Source organism: Balaenoptera borealis (assembly GCF_965194805.1).
Source record: "Balaenoptera borealis genome assembly, chromosome: 13".
NCBI classification, from domain to species: Eukaryota; Metazoa; Chordata; class Mammalia; order Artiodactyla; family Balaenopteridae; genus Balaenoptera; species Balaenoptera borealis.
In genome coordinates this window covers 83,525,475-83,544,879 of record NC_138870.1, presented here as the reverse complement: position 1 = coordinate 83,544,879, position 19,405 = coordinate 83,525,475, and the positions used below count along the sequence as shown (strand labels likewise).

Sequence of the window (19,405 nt, the reverse complement as noted above, 5' to 3'; positions counted from 1 at the left end):
GTGTCATCTTCAATTTCTTTCATCAGCATCTTACAGTTTTCGGAGTACAGGTGTTTTGTCCCCTTAGGTAGGTTTACTTCTAGGTTTTTTGGGATTTTTTTGATGTGATGGTGAAAGAACTTTTTGTCCTGGGTCTCCAGGAGGGGATATTGTGTGATGGTGTCTTCACCAACATTCATATGCTGAATCTCCAAAACACAAGATGGTTCCTCAGAGGGTCCTTCAGTGAAAGTGGAGGCAGAACACCAACAGACTCATGAAAGCAATAAGGCAGGACAGCCCAGTGGCACAAAACACTGTCTTATCTAAAGTCAGGTCTGGGTTTGAATCCTGGCTCTGCCCCTGACTAGCTGTGTGAACTTGGCCAAGTTAATCAATCTCACTAATCATGAGTTTCTCACACATAAAATGGGGATGATAATTCCTCCTCTACAAGGTGGTTGTGAGGATTAGATAATCCACGTCAGGCCCTTAGCTGGTCTCTGGGGTGTAGTTAACAATGTCATGTGGTAGTTGCTGCTACCACTGCTTTATCATCTGTATGAGAGGAAGTAGAATGTGGTTCAAGTTGACAGGTGGTCCAATTTGGTGCAGGGATCAAACCTAGCATGGCTACAAGGGTGGACTGACTGCATGTCCATAAGCTAATGTCCACATAGAACATTTTCCAGCTGGGTTTGATAGAAATTGGACAGAAGAGTCAACTCTTTGCTCTGGACTTGGAGTAGAGGCATTAGGTTTCCAGGTTAAAGGAAGAACTGAGTATTCTAAAATTCAGCTGAGCAGATGCTAGAATTGACATCCAATACAAAAACTGACCAAATGGATGGCCAGCCCCACTAGTACATGGGGGTGAGCCATGGAAACACCAGAAAACAGGGCCTGGATTTTGCCTGGAAAACAGTTCCCAACCCTCTCTGCCAAAGAAGGAAAAGGCAGATGATGGATAAAGAATAAGATTATTTTGAGCTAGAAGATTTTCTCTTATTTTTAATGCTCAAAATGCAAAAGCTTATTATTTTTTATGATTGTAAAATTATTCGTCATTTGAAACATACAAAGAAGTATAAAGAAGAGAAAATTTGTCCACGGTCTTAACACTTAGTGATAACCACTAGTAACGTTTTGATATATACTGTTTTCTATGCACATAGACAGATACCATCTATGTACATATACATAATTTTTACTGAGTCTTTTAACCAGTTTTTTAAATGCCTCCATTTTCATTTTAAATGGCTGCCTAGTATCTCACTGTGTAGATCTATGTAGTATACTTAATCAGTTCCCTATTAGGGGGAAATTTTTAAACTACGATGAATATTCTTGCAAATATGCCATTGAACCCTTGAGCCCAAAAGATTTTCAAACCAGGAGTTTCCAACACAGAAAAATCCTAATGATGTGCCAATTAATATAAATTAATTACCTGGGTGCCCAGAGTTTTTCCTAGGGGACAGATTGCCTAAAGCCTATGCTTCAGTTATTCTAATACCAAAATGATGGGTGTGCCAGGTACAGCCTCAGTGACTAGGATGCAGGAGGACAATGGGGGACACCTCTTTGTCTCATCATGAACCCCCTCTCCCTGACATCATTCAGGGAGCAATTCCTGGACATCTGTTAGAAGCCAGGCACTAGGGACTCAGCCCCTGACACAAGGAAGTAGCTCAGTAAATATCCGTGGTGATTGATGTTCAACTGCCAATCCTGACTGCCTCAAGAAGCTCACAGTAAATACAGGCTGGCCTACAGATCAATCTAGTTTGCATAGAAAAACAAGTTTGCATCCCTGGATCACATTTAGAATCTATCCTTAAAATATGATCGTCCTGCAGATACCTCTAATGTAGCAATTCTTAATCCACAGATCAAAATCCCAGGGGGAGAAGGGAAGGGCTTTGGAGATTGTAATGTGCCCTCATTGAATTGGGGTTCCCTGCCTCCACCCTAAAGAGCCTCCATTGGAGAGGGAGTGTTGCCTTTCCTCCCTCACATCACCCCTCGTCATGGGAGGGGCAGGGCCACCAGCTGAGAATCCCTGTGCTAAGGGTTCACGTCAAATCATAAAGAACACCCTCTGCCTGGAGACTGGTCCAGGCATGAGACCCTCACCGCAGCCAAGATGCATCCAGCACCCAGGAGCTTCTGTATTTAATGTTTTTAAGTTGGTTTTTTTTTTTTTTAGCAGTTTGCAGAAGTTTTCTATTTTTTTTTATTGAGGTATAGTTGATTTACAATGTTGTGTTAGTTTCTGGTGTACAGCAAAGTGATTCAGTTATACATATTTTTTTCATTATAGTTTATTACAAGATATTCAGTATAGTTCCCTGTGCTATACAGTAGGTCCTTGTTGTTTATCTGTTTTATATATAGTAGTGTGTATCTGTTAATCCCAAATTCCTAATTTATCCCTCCCCCTCCTTTCCCTTTTGGTGACCATAAGTTTGTTTTCTTTGTCTGTGAGTCTGTTTCTGTTTTGTAAATAAGTTCATTTGTATCATATTTTAGATTCCACATATAAGTGATATCATATGGTATTTGTCTTTCTCTGACTTCACATAGTATGATAAGCTCTAGGTCCATCCATGTTGCTGCAGATGGAATTATTTCATTCTTTTTTATGGCTGAGTAGTATTCCATTGTATATATAAACACCACATTTTCTTTATCCTTTCATCTATTGATGGACATTTAGGTTGCTTCCATGTCTTGGCCATTGAAAATAGTGCTGCTATGAACATTGGGGTGCATGTATCTTTTCAAATTAGAGTTTTCTCCAGATATATGCCCAGCAGTGAGATTGCTGGATCACATAGTAACTCTGTTTTTAGTTTTTTAAGGAACCTCCGTACTGTTTTCCATAGCGGCTGCACCAATTTACATTCTCACCAACGGTGTAGGAGGGTTCCCTTTTCCCCACACCCTCTGCAGCATTTATTCTTTGTAGACTTTTAATGATAGCAATTCTGACCAGTTTGAGGTGGTAACCTCATGGTAGTTTTGATTTGCATTTCTCTAATAATTAGTGATGTTGAGCATCTTTTCACGTGCCTACTGGCCATCTGTATGTATTCTTTAGAGAAATGTCTATTTAGGTCTGCCGAAGTCTTTTTTTTTCCATCATTTATTTTGTTTTCAATAGATCTTTATTGGAGTATAATTGCTTCACAATACTGGGCTAGTTTCTGTTGTATACCAAAGTGAATCAGCCATATGCCCCCATATCCCCTCCCTCTTGAACCTCCCTCCCATCCTCCCTATCCCAACCCTCTAGGTCATTGCAAAGCACTGAGCTGATCTCCCTGTTCTATGCTACTGCTTTCTACTAGCTAACTATTTTACAATCGGTAGTGTATATGTGTCAATGCTACTCTCACTTCACCACAGCTTCCCCCTCCCACCCCGTGTCCTCAAGTCCATTCTCTATGTCTACATCTTTATTCCTGCCCTGCAACTAGGTTCATCAGTACCTTTTTTTTTTTTAGATTGCATATATACGCGTTAGCATACGATATTTGCTTTTCTCTTTCTGACTTACTTCACTCTGTATGACAGACTTTAGGTCCATCCACCTCACTACAAATAACTCAATTTCTTTTTATGGCTGAGTAATATTCCGTTGTATATATGTGCCACATCTTCTTTATCCATTCATCTGTCAATGGACATTTAGGTTGGTTCTATGTCCTGGCTATCGTAAATAGTGCTGCAATGAACGTTGTGGTACATGACTCTTTTTGAATTATGGTTTTCTCAGGGTATATGCCCAGTAGTGGGATTGCTGGGTCATATGGTAGTTCTATTTTTAGCTTTTTAAGGAACCTCCATACTGTTTTTCATAGTGGTTGTATCAATTTACATTCCCACCAACAGTGCAGGAGGGTTCCCTTTTCACCACACCCTGTCCAGCATTTATTGTTTCTAGATTTTTTGATAATGGCCATTCTGACCGGCATGAGGTGATACCTCATTATAGTTTTGATTTGCATTTCTCTAATAATTAGTGATGTTGAGTCTTTTTATCTTAAGTATAATTCTAAGGTACAGTGATCAAGAGCACAGCCTCTCAGAACACCTGGATTCACATCCCAGCTCAGCCAGGTGCTGGCCTCATGAACAAGTTATTTAACCTTCCTGAGCTTAATTCTCTCACATGCAAAACAAGGATGATAATGGCCCTGCAGCTGTTTAATATAATAACTCCCACAGGGTTTGTTAGGATTAAATGAGATAGTCCATGTGCAACATGGCAAACAGTAAATAATAAATGTTGGCTGGTATTGTCATTAGGGTAAATGTTATTATGAATGATTCTCAAAATAATCCAGTCAGGTGGATACTGCATGTGTTATTATCCCCATTTTAAAACAAACAAACAAAAAATAACTGAGACTCAGAGCATACTCTTCCCAGTAACTGCCCCCCACACCAGCCCTGAGGACACATGCACACAGGCTTCCTTCTTTCATTGGTGGTCTGTGTAAGGTAGAAAATACTCAACGTCAATTGCCATAATAAGTGTGGTCCCAAAAAGAGACACGCTGGAAAGGCCAAGGCAGGTATCTTCCAACAAGCTAGGAGGGGCAGAAGGAGCCAGGGTCAGAGACAACCAGGTTACAGCATTTGAGGGATGAGAGGTAATGAACATAAAGCTAAATGAGTTTGGATTTATGCCCGAGCAAGGTAGCAACCAGAGATGAGAGTGTGGTCATGCCAACTTGAAAGGACATTCCAGCTCTGTGGTTTGAGCTAGCATGTGACGGGACTCCTTAGTGCTTACCGTGACGCTGTGACCAAAACGGGTCACAGGCATCAGCCACCTTCCCCGAGGTCGGGGCTGGGAGTGGAGGCTCCGACCTCCTGTGACTAGGTACTGTTGCTGTTGTTGTTTTTAATTTTATTGAAGTCTAGTTGATTTACAATGTTGTATTAATTTCTGCTGTACAGCAAAGTGATTCAGTTATACATATATATATTCTTTTTCATATTCTTTTCCATTATGGTTTATCACAGGATTTTGAATATAGTTCCCTGTGCTATACAGTAGGACCTTGTTGTTTATCCATTCTCTATATAATAGTTTGCATCTGCTAACCCCAAACTCCCAATCCTTCCCTCCCCCACCCCCCTCCCCCTTGGCAACCACAAGTCTGTTCTCTATGTCTGTGAGTCTATTTCTGTTTCACAGATAGGTTCGTTTGTGTCCTATTTTAGATTCCACATATAAATGATGTATGATATTTTTCTCTTTCTGACTTACTTCACTTAGTATGATAATCTCTAGGTCCATCCATATTGCTGCAAATGGCATTATTACATTCTTTTTTATGGCTGAGTAATATTCCATTGTATTGACGTATATGTACCACATCTTCTTTATCCATTCATCTGTCAGTGGACATTTAGGTTGTTTCCATATCTTGGCTATTGTGAATAGTGCTGCTATGAACATAGGGGTGCATATATCTTTTCAAATTATAGTTTTGTCTGGATATATGCCCAGGAGTGGGGTTGCTGGATCATATCATATGGCAACTCTATTTTTAGGGTTTTTTTTAATTGAAGTATAATTGATTTACAATGTGTTAACTACTACTATACAACAAAGTGATTCAGTAATACATATATATATACACATTCTTTTTTTATATTTTTTTCCCTTATGGTTTATCATAGGATATTTTTTTAATATTTACTTATTTATTTTGGCTGCACCAGGTCTTCGTTGCAGCATGCAGGACCTTTGCTGCAGCATGTGGGCTGCTTTTTTTTTTTTTTTTTTTTTTTAGTATTTATTTATTTATTTATTTGGTTGCACCAGGTCTTAGTTGCGGTAGGCGGGCTCCTTAATTGTGGCATGCATGCGGGATCTAGTTCCCTGACCAGGGATTGAACCTGGGCCCCCTGCATTGAGAGTGTGGAGTCTTACCCACTGGACCACCAGGGAAGTCCCTATCATAAAATATTGAATATAGTTCTCTGTGCTATACAGTAGGACCTTGTTGTTTATCCATTCTGTATATTAAAGCTTATATCTGCTAACTGCGACCTCCCATTCCATCTCTCCCCCAACCCCTTCCCCCTTGGCAACCATCAGTCTGTTTTCTATGTCTGTGATTCTGTTTCATAGATAGGTTCATTTGTGTCATATTTTAGCTTCCACATTTAAGTGATACCATATGGTATTTGTCTTTCTCTTTCTGACTTAACTTCACTTAGTATGATCTCTAGGTTCACCCATGTTTCTACAAATGGCATTATTTCATTCCTTTTTATGGCTGAGTAGTATTCCATTGTATATATGTACCACATCTTCTTTATCCATTCATCTGTCAATGGACATTTAGGTTGTTTCCATATCTTGGCTATTGTGAATAGTGCTGCTATGAACATTGGGGTGCATGTATCTTTTATTTTATTATTATTTTTTTTATTTTTTTTTAGCTGTGTTGGGTCTTCGTTTCTGTGCAAGGGCTTTCTCCAGTTGCGGTGAGCGGGGGCCACTCTTCATTGCGGTGCACGGGCCTCTCACCGTCGCGGCCTCTCTTGTTGCGGAGCACAGGCTCCAGACGCGCAGGCTCAGTAGTTGTGGCCCACGGGCCCAGTCGCTCTGTGGCATGTGGGACCCTCCCAGACCAGGGCACGAACCCGTGTCCCCTGCATTGGCAGGCAGACTCCCAACCACCGCGCCACCAGGGAAGCCCACATGTATCTTTTTGAATTATAGTTTTGTCCGTATATATGCCCAGGAGTGGGATTGCTGGATCATATGGTAGCTCTGTTTTTAGTTTCTTAAGGAACCTCCATACTGTTCTCCATAGTGGCTGTACCAATTTACATTCCCATCAACAGTGTAGGAGGGTTCCCTTTTCTCCACACCCTCTCCAGCATTGTTATTTGTAGACTTTTTAATGATGACCATTCTGACCTCTGTCAGGTGGTACCTCGTTGTAGTTTTGATTTGCATTTCTTTAATAATTAGCGATTTTGAGCATCTTTTCACGTGCCTATTGGCCACCTGTATGTTGTCTTTGGAGAAATGTCTATTTAGGTGTTCCGCCCACTTTTCGATTGAATTGTTCGTTTTTTTGTTATTGAGTTGTATGAGAAGTTTGTATATTTTGGAAATTAAGCCCTTATTGGTCACATCATTTGCAAATATTTTCTCCCAGTCTGTAGGTTATCTTTTTGTTTTGTTTATGGTTTCCTTTGCTGTGCAAAACCTTATAAGTTTGATTAGGTCCCATTTGTTTATCTTTGCTTATATTTCTATTGCCTTGGGAGACTGACCTAAGAAAACATTGGTACAATTTATGTCAGAGAATGTTTTGCCTATGTTCTCTTCTAGGAGTTTTATGGTGTCATGTCTTATATACAAGTCTTTGTGTGTAATGTGAGGGTGTGTTCTAATTTCATTGATTTGCATGCTGTTGTCCAACTTTCCCAACACTACTTGCTGAAGATACTGTCTTTTCCCCATTGTATATTCTTGCCTCCTTGAAGATTAATTGACTGTAGGTGTATGGGTTTATTTCTGGGCTCTCTGTTCTGTTCATTGATCCATATGTCTATTTTTGTGCCAGTACCACACTGTTTTGATTACTGTAGCTTTGTAGTATTGCCTAAAGAGTTGGGAGGGTTATGCCTCCTGTTTTGGCAATTCTGGGTCTTTTATGGTTCCATATAAATTTTAGGATTATTTGTTTCTAGTTCTGTGAAAAATGTCATGGGTAATTTGATAAGTATCACATTAAATCTGTAGATTGCTTTGGGCAGTATGGCCACTTTAACAAGATTAATTCTTCCAATCCAAGAGTATGGGATGTCTTTCCATTTCTTTGAATCATCTTCAATTTCATTTATTAATGTTTTGTAGTTCTCAGCATATAAGTCTTTCACCTCCTTGGTGAGGTTTATTCCTAAGTCTTTTTTGATGCAATTTTAAGAGACCGTTTACATTCCCTTTCTGACATCTCCTTGTTAGTGTAAAGAAATGCAACCGATTTCTGTATGTTAATCCTGTATCCTGCTACCTTGCTGAATTTGTACTACTACTGTTCTAGTAGTTTTTGTGTGGAATCTTTAGGGTTTTCTATATATAGTATCATGTCATCTGCATATAAGGACAATTTTACCTCTTCCCTACCAATTTGGATACCTTTTATTTCTTTTTCTTGTCTGATTGCTGTGGCTAGGACTTCCAATACTATGTTGAATAGAAGTGGTGAGAGTGGGCATCCTTGTTCCAGATTTTAGCAGGAAGGCTTTCAGATTTTCACCACTATTATATTGGCCATGGGTTTGTCATAAATAGCTTTTATTATGTTGAGGTATGTTCCCTCTATACCCACTTTTATAAGAGTTTTTATCATAAATGGATGTTGAATTTTATCAAATGCTTTTTCTGCATCTATTGAGATAACTGTGTGGTTTTTACCTTTTCTTTTGTTGATGTGGTATATCACATTGATTGATTTGTGTATGTTGAACTATCCTTGTGATCCTGGGATGAATCCACCTTGGTCATGGTGTATAATCTTTATGTTTTGTTGGATTCAGTTTGCTAATTGTGACCAGATCACAGGCTGATGGTTCCTCTTCCACCACGTGAATGAGGGTCCAGCCAGCCTTCCTTAGCACTGCATGGTATTCCAGTTATCTATTGCTGCTTACTTAGCAAACCACCCCAAAACTTAGTGCTGTAAAACGACATCCACTTTATCATGTTTACAATTCTGAGAGTCAGGAATTGGGGCAGAGCACGGCAGTTCTGCTCTTCTGCTCCACAGTATTTGGGGCCTCCACTAGGTAACTCAGATGACTGCAGATGCTGGGATGGCTTGACTGGGGCCATCTGTCTGGGGCCTTGGTCCTCTGTGTGGCATCTCCTGGAGCTTGAATGTCCAGTATCACTCCTTCGCTTCATATCTGGGGCCTGGGCTGCGGTGGCTGCAACTGCTGTTTCTCTCCAGGCAGCCTCTTCCCCTGGCCAGCTTGGACATACTCACAACATGGTGGTCTCAGGGAGGTCAGACTTTTTATACGTGGCTGGTTTCCCTCAGAGTGAATGTTCCATGAGGCCAAGGTGGAAGCTGTGAGACCTCTCACAATCTAATCTCAGAAGTCCCAGCATGTCACTTCTGCACATTCTGTTAGTTGAGAAAGTCATTATAACAAGCCCAGATTCAAGGATGTAGAGGAACAGACTAGCCCTCTCAACAACCCCCTCTCACAGCATGGCGTGAGGGAAGGGGAAGAGTGATGGCTGCCACCTTGGAGACAAGCTACCCACCTGGGAGAGTAAGAACATAGACTTTTTTTTTTTTTTTTGAAGTATAGTTGATTTACAGTGCTTCAGGATTTCAGCACAGTGATTCAGTTTCATATATATATATGTGTGTGTGTGTGTGTGTGTGTATATATGTGTATATGTATATTTGGTTTGAGTATAATGTTTAATGTAAGATACAGTGGATTGGCAGAGTTGATACAAAGTTAAGAGATTCACTTCTAGTCAGTAAGTTAACAACCTAGGCACCTGCATATATATATATATATATATATATATATATACACACACACACACACACACACACACACACACGTATATAATGTTCTTTTTCAGATTCTTTTCCATTATAGGTTATTACAAGATGTTGAATATAGTTCCCTGTGCTATATAGTAGGACCTTGTTTTTCTTTGTCTTATGTATAGTAGTGTGTATCTGTTAATCTCAAACTCCTAATTTATCCCTCCCCCCCTTCCCCTTTGGTAATTTTTTCAAATTAATTAATTTGTGTATTTTTGGCTGTGCTGGGTCTTTGCTGCTGCGCGCGGGCTTTCTTTACTTGTGGCGAGCGGGGGCTACTCTTCATTGTGGTGCACGGGCTTCTCATTGAGGGGGCTTCTCTTGTTGTGGAGCACAGGCTCTAGGCGCACGGGCTTAGTTGCTCCGCAGCATGTGGGATCTTCCCAGACCACGGCTTAAACCCATGTCCCCTGCACTGGCAAGAGGATTCTCAACCACTGTGCCACCAGGGAAGCCCCATTTTGGTAACCTTAAGTTTTCTATATCTGTGAGTCTATTTCTGTTTTATAAATAAGTTCATTTGTATCATTTTTTAAGATTCCACATGTAAGTGGTATCATATATTTGTCTTTCTGAATTACTTCACTTAATATGATTATCTCTAGGTCCATACATGTTTCTCCAAATGGAATTCATTCCTTTTTATGACTAATATTCCATTATATATATACACACACACACACACCACATCTTCTTTATCCATTCATCTGTCAATGGACATTTAGGTTGCTTCCATGTTCCATGTCTTGGCTATTGTAAATAGTGCTGCTTTGAACATTGGGGTGCATGTATCTTTTTGAATTAGAGTTCTTAAGAACATAGACTTTTGAGTCACAAATATTGGTTCATACCACTGCTCTGTAACTTTCTAGCTCTGTGATGTCAGGTAAATTACTTAACCTCTCTGAGCCTCAATTTCCTCATCTATAAAATAAGGACAATGATATTCTACTACAGATGATTGTGGTAAGACTTAAATGAGATAAATCTAGTGCTTGGTACAATGCCTAATATCTACGAAGTCCTCACTTAATGGTAGCCATACTACCTATAGTGATAACTAGTAGTGTTATTACTCCAGCTTGCCCTTTAGATATTCATTCATTCACTCAGCAAACAAGCCTCTATTGTGTGCCTACTGTGTGCCAGGCACAGTCTCTGGCCCTGGCCTCCCACAGTTGTAAAGACGATGATATGTTGTAAGCAGAAACTAAGTGGGCTTTCAGGCTTTCTGAGCAGCGTCCCTGGCTCTTCAGTGCCAGGCAGCATCTCTGGGGTCAGCAAGCCTGGCTCAAAGGAGGAAGCAAGGGCTTGTCACCTAAGCCTCTCTGATCAGATCATTTTGGCCCTTTCCTATAGTGTCTTCCGCTCTCACAGTAACTCTCCTCCCATTTTAAGTAGTGGGGATATTACTAAGGAGAGGCTGGAGAAATGAACCCTCCTTCCCATTCAAACATGTGTCCTCAGGTCCCATCTGATGAGGATCTGCGCCCCTCAAGGGCCCCGGTACTTTGGTAACACAGGACTCCGCGTGCAAAGCCCCATCAGCAACCAGCTGCTCCTTGTGGGCTGTCACTGGCATCCAGAATTGAAGCCTCAAACACCGAGGTGACAGAAAGTGTAGGAAAGGTAACAATGTCCAACTCTTTACAGATCATAAAAGAACTCTTAAAATGCGGCATTCTACATGAAACGAAAAGCAAGACATCATGGAGAAAAAATGCAAGCCAAACTAGGAAAAGCTGCTTGGCAGGAAACCTCACAGTCTGGTCTGGTCTCTGTGTCTTACCTCAGCAGTTTCCTAACACCAGGAACTTCTTTACAATGAAAGGGCAGAGCTTCTAACCCAGAAACTTCCAAAAACCTTTAGCCTTCCCATCAAAATCTTGTGAAAATCTCACCTGCTCAAATGAGCATCTTTGGCTTTCATTTGAAGACACTGGAACTTTAAGTAAATCTCACTTTCAGGAACTTGTTTCTAGGTTAACGATAAAGGAATTCACACTCATTAAGCACCTTTGTTCTGGCATCAAAAAGCAACATGTTACAGAACTGCTGCATCTGCCATCTTTCCCTTAGTCCAGCTGCCCACCCAGAGCATGAATATCTGCTACGTGTCCCTGACAGATAGACAGCCACTATCTCCACAGCACTTGTGGAAAATGGACTTCATGGGGACAGCCAAAGCCCAAAGCCCCAGGCCCCCTTTCCAGGGGACCCATTGCACACCACGCAATGGGCAACACTGGTGGTGACGCGAGTGCCAAGTGTAGGCATTGAGGGTTCAGCCCTCCTGGTGCAGCCACGGCCGGAGCTGTCCGCCAGCCCGCCACTGTCACTTGTCGGTGCGTTACTAATCTCCTAGTCTGACGCATGCTTGGAGGCAAACTCGGGCCCCGAGCTCCTTGCGGGAAGTGCTCAGCTGGCTGTGCAAGGCTGGGTCTCCAGTAAGCACACGTCTGTCTGTCTTGAGGGGCCACGGCTTCTTAACGAGTAGCTCAGAGGAGAGGACACATCCTCTGTCAGACCAGTTCTCACACTCAGGGCGTTTCCCCCCTGGCTTGGGCCTAAACCCCGGCAGTCCGGCGTGGATCTGAAATCTGGTCCTTCTGGAGACCCAAGGGCCTCTTCCACACGAGCCCCGACAGCCATCCCGCGTCTCCCTCCCTCTTCGGCAAGTGAGAACGGTCCTCAGCGGATCTCCCCAGAAGCATGGGAATCGAGATGTTCTGTGTGCTTGACTGGGGCGGAGGGAGCAGGGGTGCAACATCAGCAAACGCGGTGTCTGTGGTTTTGAGGAAAAACCACATAGACTTTCTAGGGGCGTTCATGAGCATGGAAACGTGGGACAGACCACACCAGCTCTCCGTGGTGCCGTGGTTTTAAGAAAGCTCTCTGTGACCCACAGGCATCCAGCTCTTTGATGCGCTGTGACCTCGGGTCTTGTCGAGACCCTGCTTCTGTGGGGTCAATGTCCTGTTTTCTCAGTGACAGCAGACAGGGTGGGACTGTGCTCAGAAGAGAAGGCAGAAATGAAGTACGAATCTGGAGACGCGAAGCTAGACGTCTTGCGGGGAGTGATTGAAGGTCCGAAGGAAAGAACTTCTCTCCCAGACAGGCACTGCTTGGCATGGCATTCGAGCCTGACAGGATCTCCTGTCTCTTGCTGATTTGATGATAAAATATGGAGTGGACCCACAGGGAGAGCAAACGCCTCAAGAAATAGATGGATAATTGGCTCTGTTTGCATGCTCGCTGCTGTGAGTGTGAGACGCCACGCCAGCATGACTAATGCCTCCCCCCTCTGCCTGAATTAGATTTTGATTGTGTCTCAGAGATGTTCACTGAATCACAGATGTGGGAGGTGAAAAGACCCCCGACTTCTCAGTAACACCTCCTGTGGAGTGTGTGGGATCCTCCCCCCAGGCTGAGGGACCAGAGTGACCCCTTCCCTTCCGAGGCCTGGGAGCAAAGCAGCCACCCCGGCTGGAGCGGGCTCCGGGGTCCCGGTGCAGGCTACTCAGCGTGGCTGTAAGCAAGTGCATCGCGTCAGTAACTGGTGCCTCGTACAGACCCTAAATTGGACCCAGAGTGTCCTGTTTGTCAGATTTCCCCTGGCTCTCTGCCACATCAGGTGGAACAGTTCAGGGTCCTTGCCGGTTCACCCCCTCAGTGTTCCTCAGCCACTCTGTTCTGATCTGGAAGATGCTGTCATAAATGCTTTCTCATTTCTCTCACAGAATTTAGCCTACGAGATCATCCTAACGCTGGGACAGGCATTTGAAGTTGCTTACCAGCTCGCGCTGCAAGCCAGGAAAGGGGGGCATTCCTCCACGCTTCCAGAAAGCTTTGAAAACAAGCCCTCCAAGCCCATCCCCAAGCCCCGAGTCAGCATTCGCAAGTCGGTGGTAAGTAGAAAAGACACAGATGTTCTGAAAACCTTGAACTGGAGGGGGGGGATCCTTGGTGCCGTGGGGGCTGGTGAGAATCCAGGGCCTGCCCTTCATGTCCTTCCCTCGGCCTCGTCCTGGCATGTGTCTGTCCTCCTCTCAGCCCAGTTCCTGCAAAGTCTTGGGGACCATCTGCCTGAACTTGGAGGCTCCCAAGAAAATCCCACTCCTTTTGTCCCTTGAAGCAGCCTGTGAGGGGACTGGGCGCTGCTGGCCTCCCGGGGGAGTCTGTCCTCAAGGTCCAGGCGATCTTGGGAAAAAGGATCCCTGAGGCCCCGGCTGCCATCCCTCTAGGGGGCAAGCCTCTCACAAGCCGCTGGGCAGCAGAGAGGGTGGAAGAGGCTCACGGGGAGGGCATCCCTGGTACCCAGCTAGAGGAGGCTGGAGGCACAGGCTGTATGCAGGCCTGACAAGGAGGCCTAGGCACAGGCTTCCTGCAGAGTGGGGACTGTTCAGAAGGTACCGCCCCTCCTCCCTGGCATCTGCCTCCCTCCAGAAATTTCCCCCCTTCCCTCCCACACGCTCTGCACACATCCTGTCCTAACAGACTTTCATGACTTCAAAGCGGCCTCCTCTGGGGGTAGCAATACCCAGAAGCTGGAATGTTCCCAACCAGCCTCCCGTCTGGTTTCTGCTGCCGTATGGCATCCTAGAAACTCTGGGACTCAGGGCAGCAGGCACCCTGAGGCATCACTCAGCCCACATATCCTTCCGCCTGTGACTCTCCTCCTCCCCACCGAGCCCTGTCCCCAGAGTCGTGGGGAATTGTAGGGTTTTTAATGTTTGCGGAGGCACCACCCTTTGTGACCATGTGGCTTCTTGTTCACGATCTTCTCTTTGGCCTCTACTCCTGTCTCCATTCTTGGCAGCTTCAACATCCATGGGGATGATCCTCCCAGCGTCTGGCCCCTCTGCTCCTTGACAGCTCACCTCTCAGATCTCCTCCCCCACCTCACCGTTCCCTCCCATGCTCATCCCTCATCGCTGATCATCACCAGTAACTGCACGTCCTCTGACTTGCCTTCTGACCCCCAGTTCTCCCACCTCAGCACCTCCCAGCCCCGCTGGCTCCCAATCCTGAAGCACTCCCAGAACTGCAGACTTACTTACAGGTTCAATTTCTCCCTCATTTCTCCTTCGAGGATTAGCACACATCTGAAACTTAGAACAGAATTCTTGATCTCTCCACAAAGTTGCTTCTCTCTCTCAGTCTCTCCCAGCTCAGTAAACGGAATAACCATTCACCATGTTGCTCAAATCTAGAAGACACCCTTGATTTCTGTCTTCCTCTCACCTGTGTCCACCCCACAAGCAGATTCCATCCGTTCAGCCCCTAAAACATCTCTCAGATCTGTCCACTCCTCTCCATTTCCTCTGTCACTCTTCCCATCCAAGCCGTCACCACCATTAATCTTCAAAATACTCCCATACATCTCCTAAAAACTCCCCTCCTCCACCCGGCACCCAGGGTGACCTTCTTAAAACACAGATCAGATCATGGTACCACTGCCCCAATTAATTTCACACCACACTCCTGACACTCAGGCCTTCCTCTTCCTGGAAACAAACAAAGCTCACTCCCACCTAAGGCCTCTGTGCCCCCTGTTCCCTCCACCTGGCTTTGTCTCCCCCTTGTTTCTGCACAGCTGAGTCTGGCTTGTCATCCAGGGCCCAGCTACACAAAGAGGCTTCTCCTGGACCACCCAGGCTTTTCCTGGCTTATCCTGTTTATTTATTGTCTATCTATCTATCTTATCCCACAAGAAAAGCAAGTTAAATGTCCAGGAATTTTCAGAACATTTGGGGGATTAGCTCTTAGACTATTGTATTCATTCCCGTGTGGGTTGGATAAATCTGTTCGTGGCAGGGACCTCCATCTGACTTCTGTCTGGTCCCCATAGACTTCTTCCAGATGAGCACAAAGGGTGTGTGCCATAAGAGCTCAGAATATTCATTTAGAAGCCTTCACTGAAAACTATGAAACATACAGTGAATAATACTGCTGTCCTTTAACTGCCCCAAGATCCCGTCCCCGTCATCAGCAGGTGTCTGTGTTCCATTTCCCTCGGCCCCAGTAGTTTATTTTTGAGAAACAGCCCATGATAAGACATGTGGAGTCCTCCCCACAGCCTTGTGGAGATACAGTCAAATTGCAGGTGGCCGACGGGCACAGAACCCACACTCTTCAGGCAGCTCCCTTGCCCCTGTTTCCTGAGCAGAGCAGGTGGCCAGGGCCAGGGGCAGACATGGAAACACCAAAGAAAGAGGCGGCAATCTGGTGGAGAACTGCCCCAGGCCCCCCCGTGAGCTCAGAACTCAAGCGTCACCCAGAAAGGGCCTATTTAACTTTGTACACGCAGGGGCCGAAATGGTGTTGACGTTTTACAGCTCAGCTTGGTTCAAGGCTCACCCTGACCTGGACCCACTCACCTCTTCACCCTCAGTTGTCTCCCCCCGGGTCCCCCTCGGCGACCTGACTGCACGCCCTCAGACGGCCTCTTTCCCTTACCTCAGGGACCTTGCACACGCTGCTCCACACCCCCTGCCTTGCCTTTACCAGGAAGCTCTTGCTTCTCCTCCAGCTCTCCGTTTAGACATTACGTCTAGTCAACAAGTATTTATTGGGTGCGTACTGTTTAGTGGGTTGCCGGGAGCTTTTCTGAGTTTGAGGGAAGCGGGAATAAACAGAACAGACAGAATCCCACCTTCATGAGCATACACTGTAGTGGAGGATGAACAAATAAACATGATGCATGTGGCAAAAGGATTATAAAGAAGAGAGCAGCAGAGGAGAGCAGAAAAGTTGAGGTGCTCTTTTGCTTGGGGTGAACTGGTGAGGAGGTGATGTTTGAACTGTGTGCCCTGATTGACATCAGGGCATAAAGCGGGCAGATGTCTGGAGAGTATTCAGGCAGAGAGGTGATGCGCACAGAGGCTCTGGGCTGGGGCCTGGTGTACAGCGAGCAGCAGGGAGGCCGGTGTGGCCGGAGCTTAGAAAGGCAGGCGGACAGGGCCACCGTGGGTCACCTCGAGGACCCTGGGTTTATTCTGACTAATGGAAACCACTGGAGGCTTGAGAGGCAGGCAGGACAGAGCCTGGTTCACCTTCTCTAGGAAGCCCCCCTGGCTCCCGACATGGGGTCAGTGGCCTTCCTGGGTGCCCACAGAGTGCCCTCTTCCCCCTCAAGTCTCACTTCTCAGTAAAGTATTCCTACGCCTGCTCCCCACCTGTGTGCCTTCAAGAGCAAGGGCAGTGCCTCACTCACCATCCCCGCCCCCACGCCCAGTGCCTTGCAGTAAATGTGTATCAGAAGAACAAACAGATGACTCTCACCCCCCAACATCCTGAGGTCCTGCCAGAGCCCAGTGCTGGTTTCCAGGCAGCGTTAGGATGCATGCGTGCAACCCCAGGCAGGTACCGTATAACGGGCATCAGCCTTTCTGTTTTAAAGCAGATCGACCCATCTGAGCAAAAGACTCTGGCCAACCTGCCGTGGATTGTGGAGCCGGGACAAGAAGCCAAGAGGGGAATAAATACCAAGTATGAGACCACGATTTTCTGATACTCACCGTCCTCCCGTCCTCGCGGTGCCTTGCACGCCGAGCAGTCCCGGAGCAGGCTTTCCACCCAGCGCAGGAGGAAGACTGCTGTTTGTGTGGCCTTGTCACGGGCGAAAGGCCGCTGGCCATTCCTGGGGACGTTCTTTCTGCACCAGTGACAGAAAGTGCAACCAAGACTTTCCAGCCGTAACCCCTGAGAGAAATGAGTTGAGATTTGTGGCTCACTCTCCCGACTCCCCTCCCTGCTACCACCCAAGGTATTTCTAGTGACTTTGCCCCAACACTTGCTTTGCTGTATTTGGGGATAATACCTTAAGAAAAAAAATACAGGGGATCTCTAATACTGCCTAAAAGTATAAAAATCTTGGGTTTATTTTTCACTGTCAGCAGTTTTCAAGGTAGAATGAGAACAGAACTACCCCCAGAAAGCATCTGTAAAATCATTATCTCACTGAGTATCGTTTCATGCAAAAGGACAAAAAGTACCCCTGATTGCCAGGAAATCCTATTTCCCAATTTCTATATTTGTGGATTTTATATGTAATCAACTATGTCAGATAAAGAAAACCTTTACATCTATGGATTGATTCAAAAACTTAATGATTTAAAACAGAGGAATTTATTATGCACAGAAAAATGTGTCTTGTATTAAATATTTTTATTATTAAAAGAATGTTTCACTAACGCATTGATAAGAAAACTAGGTTAGTTGTGAGGGATGTTTTGCTTTCATTTCAAATAACTAAATTTCTACTGCTACTACCAAGAGGACTGGCTTGGGCGTTGCAAAGTACTATACCAGAGGCGCTCACTAGAGCAGGAGATTTGGGCAAGCAGGCTGGCGTCTTACCGAAAGTGCTGACACAGCCATAAGCCTGCAAAGATTTTTTTTTTTTTTTTTTTAAACTTCACAGTTTTAAAAAACATGTTAAACAAAAAATCTAGGGCTCCTGCTGTCAAGATTTCTGTCATGGAAACCTTGTTTGTTTGAGAAAGGTGTTAATAAAATTCTATTGCAAAAAAAAATTTTTTTTTTCTAGAAAAACACAAATATACAAAAAAAAAAATAGAGATTCCAAAGTAATAAAACTCTTTTCTTGAAACAAAATAAATAAATAAATGTTTGCTTACTCTTTGATTAAATAAAATTTACTTACTTACATTTCATTAAGGTATTTTAATTTTTTTAATGTCTCTGTGGAGTATTTGTATGATACCATAATGTATATTTATGTAGAATCAAATTATATAAACAGTACCAATATCATTATAGAAAAAAAATAACATTTTAATGTATATTGTTCTAACCATATTGTGAATCATTTTGGAGTTCATTATAATAAGCGATATTGATAAATTGTGGGATTGTCTTAATTTTTTTTAATTAACCAATATTATTTTAAACCTAAGATTATCAGTTACATTCATCAGTTGGTAAGTTTTAAAGAAAGACAACTAAATTTTATTTCAAACTGACAAATGTATATGGTTTTAGTTCAGTGTTGGAGAATTTTAATACAATATTAATTAAATTACTTGAACTGAACAGTTCCTTGTATATATTTTGCCTATTCACTGTTGATATGTATGTAGTAAATTGAGAGTAAAATAACCCTAAAATATGGTACCAAAAAGAAACTGTATAGGAGCAAAGTAAATAGTAGCTTTGCTGAAAAGGAAACGTGTAAATATGCTTGGGCTTCCAGTTATAAATTTTGTAATTTTTGTCATTATTTATATCCTATAAAAAAAAGCACACAAAATAAAATGGAAACTGTACAGCTGCTGGTGCTTGGCATCATTCTGTGAGCACCTTCCCACTTCCATTTAGGATAGAACCAAAGGCCCGGCCTTCTCAGCATCCATAGCTAAAGGGAGTTTTTCATTTGGCAAAATTGAGAAAATTTGCTCATTTCCAAGTTCAGCCAGGCCCTTAAAGCTTGAATTTCAGCCATAAAGCCCCCATCGTCTTTAATGTTAAAGTGGGCTGTAAGGAAGAACTACCAAAACAGAAATTGGTAAAAGAGGAAGGACCACTAAACTGGATTACTTTTATAGGACAACATCTACATGTTTGTCTTAGGCTGCCATAACAAAATACTGGGTGGCTTAAACAACAAATTTATTTCTCACAGTTCTGGAGGTCCTGGGAAGTCCAAGATCAGGGTGCCAGCAAGGTAGGTTTCATTCTAAGGCCCTTTTCTCCTGGCTTGGCTTGTTGGTGGCTGCTATCTTGCTGTGTGCTCACATGACTTCTCTGTGGTGTGTGTCTGCAGAGGGTGGGGGAGCATCAAGCTCTCT

The 19,405-nt window shown here is 43.9% G+C and overlaps 1 protein-coding gene across 19 annotated transcripts in view; it reads left to right on the top strand.

Annotated features, from left to right (window-relative positions):
* ANKS1B (ankyrin repeat and sterile alpha motif domain containing 1B) overlaps nucleotides 1–18,883 on the top strand; it is a 1,131,483-nt gene extending 1,112,600 nt beyond the window's left edge. For 14 of the 19 annotated variants that reach the window (XM_082349568.1, XM_082349580.1, XM_082349581.1 and 11 more), the window contains 2 exons: nucleotides 13,334–13,501; nucleotides 16,996–18,883. In XM_082349568.1, the coding sequence (XP_082205694.1) occupies nucleotides 13,334–13,501; nucleotides 16,996–17,106 (279 nt within the window). In that variant the 3' untranslated portion in view covers nucleotides 17,107–18,883. Of the gene's footprint in view, nucleotides 1–13,333; nucleotides 13,502–16,979 lie in introns of all 19 variants that reach the window. The other 5 variants (XM_082349566.1, XM_082349577.1, XM_082349576.1 and 2 more) reach the window with 2 other exon arrangements.
* Nucleotides 18,884–19,405: the final 522 nt, after the last annotated feature.